At 39.4% G+C, this 10,110-nt stretch overlaps 1 protein-coding gene across 1 annotated transcript; it reads left to right on the top strand.

The window, feature by feature from the left end:
- The first annotated feature begins 424 nt into the window (after positions 1-424).
- On the top strand, positions 425-2,364 carry LOC115661991 (7-deoxyloganetin glucosyltransferase-like). Its single transcript, XM_030584173.2, has 2 exons — positions 425-945; positions 1,427-2,364. The coding sequence occupies exons 1-2, from the start codon at positions 426-428 to the stop codon at positions 2,362-2,364; spliced, it is 1,458 nt and encodes a 485-aa protein (XP_030440033.1). The 5' UTR covers position 425.
- The last annotated feature ends 7,746 nt before the right edge of the window (positions 2,365-10,110 follow it).

Raw genomic sequence — 10,110 nt, forward strand, 5'->3', positions numbered from 1 at the left:
CACACTTAATATATTAAGTTTACGAATCAATTTTTAGTATACTTTAGGTCATCAATAAAATATTTAGAAGGCACTATTCTCTCATTGTTATAGCCAACTGCTTCATGTGCATGCCACCTGCACAGGAGTAAATGAAAACAATTGAACAAACTTTTATCTTTCCTGGGCCACAGCAACACCTTGTCTGATCGCCTCGTCCAAGACCGAGAGAAAATATTGGGTAGAGCTTTGATGCCAGCGCAGCAAAATCCGAGTCCATTCACCGGGCGACACGGTGGGTTGAGTCCCATTCACTCGAGACAGACGAACCGGAAGGACACGTGGCCAAACCTCACGTGCCCTCCCACTCCTTGACCATTCCTGTCTCTTCTTCAATTCCCAAAAAGAGAAAGAACCAAAAACGATCAGAAACACAGAGCAGAGAGATGGGTTCGACAGAGATGACCCAAAAGCCACACGCAGTGTGCATCCCCTACCCAGCCCAGGGCCACATCAACCCCATGCTCCACCTCGCCAAGCTCCTCCACGGCCGGGGCTTCCACGTCACCTTCGTCAACACCGAGTTCAACCACAGCCGCCTCCTGCGGTCCCGCGGCCCCTCCGCCCTCGACGGCCTCCCGTCCTTCCGGTTCCACACCATCCCGGACGGCCTCCCGCCCTCCGACGCCGACGCCACCCAGGACATCCCGTCCCTCTGCCGGTCCACGCGGGATTCCTGCCTGCCGCACTTCCAGGACCTGCTCAAGCGGCTCAACGAGGAGAGCGCGGCGTCGGGCTCCCCGCCGGTGAGCTGCGTGGTGTCGGACGGCGTGATGAGCTTCACGCTCGAGGCCGCCGAGGCGGTCGGCGTGCCGGAGGTCCTGTTCTGGACGACGAGCGCGTGCGGCTTCTTGGGCTACGCGCACTATCGCAGTCTTATTGACAAGGGTCTTGCTCCACTCAAAGGTATGCATTAACAGATAATTGTCTGATTTGGTTCATTTCACTAATCTCACGTAGCAGATTTACGGCTAATGATTTTTCTTTTCTCATTTGTGGATTTGGTTTGCGTTTATATTGTTTAGTTTTGTTCGTTCTTGATTTCCATGATTAGCCAGTAGCCGGTTATGTCATAGTCTTCTCCTGGGTTGAGTACTTAACTAAGTCAACTGTCAAAAGTAGAACTTTAGATGGAAGAACCTTGCTCCGGAGCTTACATATTGTTTACGACTTTACCGTTTCCTATAATCTTCAAAATATCCTCATGTTTTCCCTAATCTAAGTCTAACAAATGCGTTGACAACACAAACTATGCTACGTGACACCATAAACATCGAACGACATTGTAGGAACGAACTCTTAATATTTCAGAAAAAAACGGTTTTCTTTATGAGAATCGTGGCCATGTATGGTCACACGGTTTAACGGATCGACTCTCAATTTGCAGATGCAAGCTACTTGACAAACGGGTACTTAGACACCGTCATCGACTGGATACCAGGGATGCGAAACATCCGCCTGAGAGACTTCCCGAGCTTCATCCGAACCACTGATCCGGAAGACCTGATGGTCAACTTCTTGTCGGTCGAGGCCGAGAGAGCAAAGAGAGCCTCGGCCATTGTTTTAAACACGTTCGACCCATTAGAGCACGAGGTCCTCGATGCTCTGAAAGCCATGTTCCCCCCCATCTACACCCTTGGTCCCCTTCATCTCCTTACGGAGCAACTACCCGATAACGACATTAGGTCAATCGGGTCCAACCTGTGGAAGGAAGAGCTGGGCTGTCTCGAGTGGCTCAACTCGAAATCGCCCGGCTCGGTCGTGTATGTGAACTTTGGGAGCATCACGGTGATGTCTCCGGCACAGCTGGTGGAGTTCGCATGGGGGCTCGCGAACAGCGGCCAGACGTTTCTGTGGGTCATCAGGCCCGACTTGGTTGTCGGCGACACGGCGGTCTTGCCACCGGAGTTCTCGGCCACGACGAGGGAGCGGAGCCTGCTGGCGAGCTGGTGCCCCCAGCGGCTGGTACTAAGCCACCAGGCGGTCGGCGGGTTCCTGACCCACAGCGGGTGGAACTCGACAATCGAGAGCATCGCGGCCGGCGTGCCAGTGGTGTGCTGGCCGTTCTTCGCGGAGCAGCAGACGAACTGCCGGTACAGCCTCGAGGAGTGGGGGATCGGGATGGAGATCGACAGCGACGTGAAGAGGGACGAGGTGGAGAGGCAGTTGAGGGAGCTGATGGAAGGGGAGGGAGGGAAGGAGATGAAGAGGAGGGCGATGGAGTGGAAGGAGATGACCCGAGAGGCCACGTGTCCTTCCGGGTCGTCGGTCTTGAACTTGGACGAGGTGATCGACAAGGTGTTGCTGTTGCCCAGGAGAGATTAAAGTTTGTTCAATTGTTTTCATTTATTTCTGTGAAGTTGGCATGCACATGGAGCAGTTGGCTATAATAATAGCGCCTTCTAAATATTTTGTTGATCAATTAAGGTTAGCGCGACGATGGAAAGGTGGCCGGTGATAGCCTTGGACCGAACTTGTTACTAAATCAAATCATTTTTCTTGAAAATAACTTCGTCTAAAAGTACTTTCTATCAAAATCCATTTTCCTCAAAACAACGAAGCGAGTAGCTTGGTGAGAAGAATAATGAATATTTAGTAAGGATATGTGATAAACACCAAATGATGTTCAAATCAGTGAAATATGTTCCAGAACTGATCCCATCTGTTTATGTTGTCTTATAAGCTAAATTTACACCACTATCATCACCATTCCCGTGGTCTGCATATCGAACCCTATGAGTCCTTGTTGAAAGTAGCACATGCACGTACGCCTGGTGTAAGCAAAGCTTTTAGACATGCGCCGCATGAGCGATTTAAACTGAAAGTCAACCGTGCACATAAAAGGATTCAAAATTTGCGGAAAAAATAGTATGTGATTTATGAATCGAATCCATCTCAACCGCCAATTACATTGAAACGAACATAGTTGATAATTAAGATAATAACTGTTCGCATAATTTACGGTTCACGCAATAAGTTTTCGAAATTTACGCTTACACATCTATCATATATGTCAATTTTTTTGTTGAAAGTAAATATTTCATTCATATAATTAAGATCTCAATATGATACATGAGAGGTTCTAAAAAAGCAAATCACAAACGGTAAATTAACAATAAAGCACAAACTATTGTGACAAGCACATTCTCATCTCATAAGAATAGATTTATCTCAGCATCAAAACAAAACAAACGGGGTCATTATAAGTAATAAGCACACAATGTAATCTTCTTCTCCAGTAGCTACAGCTTGGTTAGTGGACGGTGCACACCTAGGTTGAGCATCCTCAACACAATTACCATACAGAGATGCCAAAAACAGGTTGAATAGGCTCCCTAATCTAGATTTAGATCGTGAGAGGTTGAACGAGCACAAAAAACGCCAATAAGGAACTACCATATCTAAATTTAGATTAAGAAAGGATAGTTCTCAGATCTAGATTTAGATTGGGAAATGAGAACTTCCAAAACTCGGAGAAGTTTTATTACCGCTTCTGGTGCAACATGAACTCACTGTATTCCTTCTCGATCCTATTAGACTTTTTGGTTTGAAGGTTCTAACGCATCACGTTGATTCTAAAAGTGAAAGCAGAAAATATACCCAATGAGCATAGAAGAGCATCACAACGAGCAAAGAAAAAAGAAACTAGATGAAAACAATGAATTACTTTTAGATCATATTGATAAAGAAAATCTTAATTCGAGTTGAGAACATAGAGCTTCCCTCACTTGGAGTAGAAGAGATAAATCATGTTCGAACGCCATAAGTTTTCTGCGTATCCGTCAAAATAGACAGTGATTCTTTTAAGGCGCGAATGATAATATTTCTGTTCCAGAAATATATTTTTCTATTTCTATTCCCTGAATGAGTTTCCGAACAGAGATACGCGTTTGATAATTACACAAAATTTCTCTTCCAGGAATAGAAATCAAACATAAAATTTCTCCCTCTTACGCTCTTTTCCATTTATCGATGGGAGAGCGGTGAGAGGTAGCAATCGATGGGGTGGCGGCTAGCGGCAATTAGCGGGAGACGAGGGTGAGCAATAATAAGAGTTTTTATTTCTCTTTTTGTTTTAGAAATAGAAAAGTAGAAAATTTTTACTTCTCATTTCTCTTCTAAATCTATTTCTAAACTAAAAATTTATTCAAGAAATAGAAAAATAAAATTGTGTTATTAAATGGATTTCTGCTTCAAACTTATTTTTTAAAATAAAAAAATAAAAATAATAAAATGGTTATACCGCGGAATGCAGGCTACACCTTTTCATTCACGTGTTCCCACTTTTCGAAGGCAAAAGTAGAGCAAAAGTCTATCAGACACTCCTGCAGTCGGGGATCTTGATTCTATTTTGGATTTGATGATTGAGATCGCTCCTCGAGTGTCGAAAACCCTAATCAGGAACTCGTCCGGAGTCAAAGATCGGATTGATAAAACCAAAAAAGATACTTGAAATCCAAGATTACATTTTTAGGTAATGATAACATTATTTGATAAACAAAGCGAATACTGAACATTGATTCCATTGAGTAACATTGTCTCTTTTTTTTATTTATTAAAATATTAAATGAAGATTATACGAAGGTTTTATTCTTTTCTTTTTAGCAATACAATAGGCAAGATTTTAATTCTTATATAGATGTAATTCACATGGAATGAATTAAGTAGCCATTTTCTTTTCTTCTTATCATGTAAAGTAGCAACTTTCTTACTTAGCAAATTAAGTGATTTTTTTTTACTTGATTGAATATTTTAAGTCAAAACAAATTATGCTTATAAAACATTCGTTATTTTTTTTTTATAATCCAAGAATCCAAATGCACGAGTATAAAGGTTGACCTATCTAGAGGGTCGTTTAATATCCTGCACGCCCCATAAACCAATTAGATATAAGCATTTAGCCTACACACGTGATGTAAGTCAAAAGAGTTTACACTAAGTTAGTGTGATTTTAGTAGATAACCTTTGACTTTTGAGCTAGAAATACCCAAAACAGTTTCCAGTCCATTTAAGTTTATCGGTCTGGTTAGCTATATGCATATGCAAATGAAACAATTGGTTTTGACTAACAAGTTTCAAATCCTAGGTTAGTTAATTAAACTTTCACAAGAAGAATGCAAAAGGATTGAAAAAGTTGAAATTTGAAAAAAATTTCTTCTTATAATGAATTTTTCGCAGATTACATACTGCATGACCCATGTTTGACCTCAACAATGGAGAAAATGTTTGAAATTTGAGAAAAAGCCACAAAAATCTCAAATTATACCCATTATGACACATATTTTATGAACATTTTTTGTGGTATCAAAAACCCTAAACTATGCCCATTGTGCTGCATTTACCGTGACATAAAAAACTCCAAACTTGTACCTATGTAACACATCTAGCCTCTATCAAGATTTTTTTAGATGATTTTTCAATCAAAACAACATCGATTTTATTTCTCTTAAGCCATGTGAGTGTCATGTCAACAACTTTTGCTTTCCATTGTCAATGTAGGTATATTTTTAACAATCCTCATTGACGGAACTTTGATAGAGGGTAAATGTATCACACATGTACAAGTTAGAGATTTTTGGTGTCATGGAAGAAAGTTTAGGGTAAATATATCAAAGTGGGCATAATTTAGAATTTTTGGTAGTTTTTGCCCTTAAAATTTTAGTGAGCCATGGATTGCTTCGCCTCTTGCACCTAGGCTCATTTAAAACATCCTCTAGAAAATCATTTGGCTAGGTATTTTCGGTATGTTAATTATACTTTATTCAAAATATATTAATTTTTAAGGCATTGGTTGTGCAAAAACATAAAAGCAATCGGTATATTGAAATTTGTGAAATTTCCCCAATTGATTGCTTAACAAGTGTCTCCAAGACTCTTATTAACAATATCCCAATTATAATTATCTCTTCAGATTGAAATATCGATGTGGGTTGACGAGTTCAAAGAGAAGAAGAAATTCAATAAGTATTTTTGTTACGGTAAGTGGCAATGATCAATTATTCAACCGACCATGCAATCCATATAAGCTCAAAGTTAGGAAAATAAAAAGGGGCATTAATAGAGTCACTTGCTTCAAATATTAACTTTTAATATTTTTTAACATAACATTTTGGCAATACATTTTTTAACATTTAAATTTTAACTAAAAATGGACATAACAGTTTTTGCTCTAAAAATGAACAGAGTTCAAATGAACCTAACATTTTTAACTAAAAGTGAATCAACTAAAAATGAACATAACATTTTTTAACATATTCTAAAAATAACGTAATTACACAATTTAACAGAGTCACTTGCTTCAAATATTTTTTAAATTTTCGAAACACATTTAATGAAACACGATAAATATTCGAAGGGCACTCCTTAAGGTCTTCGATCTCTAATGAATATTGACTATCAATGGTGGAATATTGGCAATACATTAACGTCTCGCACTTCAAGGTAGATGAGGCAGTCAACATCATAATGGCACCATCCATAAGTTAAACTGTCTTAGATCGTTGCACAGCCACCTAGTCATGGAAGGGAACGTGACACGAGACGTGCGTTCGCGATGCGCGGAGCCAAGGCCTGGCTGAATTTCCCTCACTTGATCGGTTGCGACGAGGTGGAGCCGGTGAGGGTGACTTGAAAGCGGCACCGCTCACCTGAGGGTGAGAGCAGCTCGCGGGATCCGAAGTGGAGAAAGGAGGATTTGACTGGCTTGGACCGATGGCCCAACGAGCTTAGACTGCGTAAATTTCTAGTTATGACGACACAGAATAAGATAGGATATGAAATTCTAGGATTTTGCTACATCCTATTCATTATTGGTGAGTTGTAGTAATAAAGCCAAATATATTTACATCTTATCATGTCCATTGTTTGATATGAGCGACATATCAATGTAAGAGCGCAGATGATAACCATTTTGTTTCCCGATTTTCTATTTTTCTGTTCTTGAAAACGTGTTTGGAACGAAAATCCGTTTGGCAATGCAACTTCATTATTTTACTTCTGGCACAAACTTTTAGCCCAGAAATAGGTTTGAAAAAAAAATGATAAGTATATATATTTTTTACTTTTCTATTTCTGGAATTGAAATAGAAATAAAATCTTATTATGGCTCGCCCTCGCTGCCCTTTGGGAACAAAAATTTGTGTCGCTACTTTTTGCTCGGAAACTCGTCCAGTGAATCTATTTCTGGCCAAAAATTGGGTCGAGAAAGATAATAGTTTTCATTTGCACCCTATACACTAGACACATGTTCATAATAGAAGGACTAATATTATGAAGTAGGAAATTAAAAATAAAAAAATAAAAGTGATAGAAAAAGAGAGGGCAAAATAATAATAAATAAGCAAATAAAGATAAACTAGGAAAGAATGTAGTGACAGAGATTTTTACCATCTCCGTTTGCGCAATTTTTAGGTTCATTTAGGAGACGACTTATAATCATTCTATTCCCGGGCGCAATTTCTGAACAAAAATAGAATTTTCTATTTCTATTCCCTGGTATTTGAGCAAAAAATAATGTTTGATAATGACACAAATTCTTTTCTTGGAACAGAAATTTGTTTAATAGTGTCAATGTCGAGTTAGCACATCGGCGAGCAGCGTCGGGGCGAACGGCAGGGGGGAGACGGCCGCGGGTGGCGAGCTATGAGAAGAATTGTTATTTCTGTTTAGAATTAGAAAAGTAGAAAATTTCTACTTCTTATTTTTTTTTCATTAAAATTTAACATGTTATCTAATTCAAAAAATTACGAAGAAATTTTATGTGAATCTACGTGACTGTAAGAGTTATGAGATTCTTCACATCTCCTTTAATTATGCATACCATCAATTGATCATAATTGATATTGTAATATTTTGTTTGTATTAAGTAACCTTACAAAACCTATAAATATCTAATGTGCTTACAAACGGAAATTATATAATTCACTTATGCATATTTGTCGCAACCTTTCCGGAAATGAACCGGGGTAAAGTTAATGGACTACTAAATGGGAACGAAGACTCATCTCAGAAGGTCAGTTAACGGACAACTAAACGAGAACGAAAACTTACAATTTGGAGCCGCCACTAATCATTTAGAGTCGATTAGACACTTGAGCAAAATGTACCGCAAACCAGAGATTCATGAGTACCGAAACTTGGTTATGCTAGATTAATTTGACGCTTTTAGTACTTATCTTTATTTTGAAAATATTTTGCATGCAATTTTTGTCGGTTTTTTTATCCTATGCCACTAACATGTAGAGTGGGATCATGTGAGGGCGCAAACAATGAAATAACATCTAATAATTAAGGCCACGAATAGATTGCAGAAAAGAATTCAAGAACCTGGACTACTCAACAGAAAAGGATGGTCGGGGAGGTGTGAGACAAGCACGACCGAGTATTTCCTACTCACCGCCCACCTACGTTTCTTCTCCCTTTGCAATGGCCCATGAAGACCCAACTTTATTGCAAAAATTTCCACTTTTCATTGGGAAGTCAGACCCCGTACGCCTTTAACTGTGGAGATTGCCGAATCTTAGTCCTGGTTTGTCACGTTGAATCTCTCAAATATGCTTCTCTCACCTTCTTTCATAATCTTTTCCTTTTCTGCTTCACTTATACTGCGTGAACGTGTCCAAATTCACTCACTATCATTTATGATTTCACAGCCATCATTATTTCCTTAGTTCTCTCCCTTGATTTTATCTCCGCTCAATCTTTCCAATCGTCCAATATTCGACCGAGTGAGTGTTAGTTCTTTCTGGACAATTCCCATTGATTCCTCTCTCACTCTCACCATCTTCACGATTTCATTCTAGCAGCCCAAACCTTTCACAAACGCTTTGATATCTTTCCTTTATTTTGTCCGTCTTCACCGATTTGTCTCTCAATTGCTGCACTATCCTTTCCCTTCAGCCCTGAATCTCACCGATTGCGATTGCTACTTGCTCATTTCTTCTTGGCCGAGAATATCTCCTCCTTTCTTGCCCACATACGTAATCTGGCTTGATTAGGAAAGGAAATTTCTTTCAACTTCGATGAATATGACCAACTTTTCTTTACCAAGTTCATATATTAACGACATTTCGAGCCCCTCATCGCGTTGCTTATGAAAATAACTATGAATGCAAATAATATGAGATATTGATATATTTGTTTGGGGATTGAACTCAATCCCTAATTCTTCATGCGACAAATGACTAAGGAAAAATAAAAAGTATAGGTGTCAAACAATTTTTTTTATCTTGGTATAAGAGCTATTCCTGTTTGAGAAGAGCCCATTTGCTTTGTCATCCTTTGTCAATTTGTCACCAAACCCGGTTTTGAATCCATACTTTCTTTACTTTTGAAAAACCAATCCCATCATCAGACTCGCCACCTTCATATGGTGAAATCCTGCAGCTTCCGCACGAGCCCTCATATGCTTCCACGCGCCGCAGCACCAAGGATCAAGTTGCTCTCACGTACTTTGCACGCAAGTAGTTTTCAGCACGCACGTTTATTGATGTCATCAACCCATCAGCATCGGCTACGAGATCCAACACGCCATCTGACATGTCACTAGCCACGTCAGTCTCAATCGGGCATCGCCCATGTCAATAGCCAAGCCTGTTGTCAAGTACTCTGAACACGTCAATCAATTCTCCACTACAAAATAATAAGGTTTTAGCCACGAATTTTGCCACGAAAAATTCGGCAAAATTCGTCGCTAAATGAATTTGCGACGAAAAAATTTCGTTGCTAATTCGGCGTCGCAAAATTTAGCCACGAAAAATTTCAATTTTCGTCGCTAATTTGCCACGAAAAAAAATTCGTCGCAAATTTTTCGTGGCAAAATTGTCGCAAATTATTCGTGGCAAAATTGTCGCTAATTTGCCACGAACTATATTCGTCGCAAAATTCATCGCTAATTTGTCACGAACTATATTCGTGACAAAATTCGTCGCTAATTTGCCCGAAAAAAAAAAAAAAATTATATTTTTTTAAACAAATTTTTTTTTGCCACGAAATGTATTTGTCGCAAAATTCATCGCTAATTTGCCTCGAAAAAGCAAAAAAAAATTATTTTTAAAAAAAAAATTCTATTTT

This window comes from Syzygium oleosum, unplaced genomic scaffold (assembly GCF_021117445.2).
Source record: "Syzygium oleosum isolate NSW1041296 unplaced genomic scaffold, Sole_v2.1 Sole_v2.14, whole genome shotgun sequence".
Taxonomy (NCBI): Eukaryota; Viridiplantae; Streptophyta; class Magnoliopsida; order Myrtales; family Myrtaceae; genus Syzygium; species Syzygium oleosum.

Excerpts from the sequence above, each read along its gene's own strand:
- LOC115661991 (XM_030584173.2), top strand. The coding sequence starts at position 426 with ATGGGTTCGACAGAGATGACCCAAAAGCCACACGCAGTGTGCATCCCC. Across the intron at positions 946-1,426 it reads GGGTCTTGCTCCACTCAAAG|ATGCAAGCTACTTGACAAAC; the intron begins GTATGCATTAAC and ends CTCAATTTGCAG.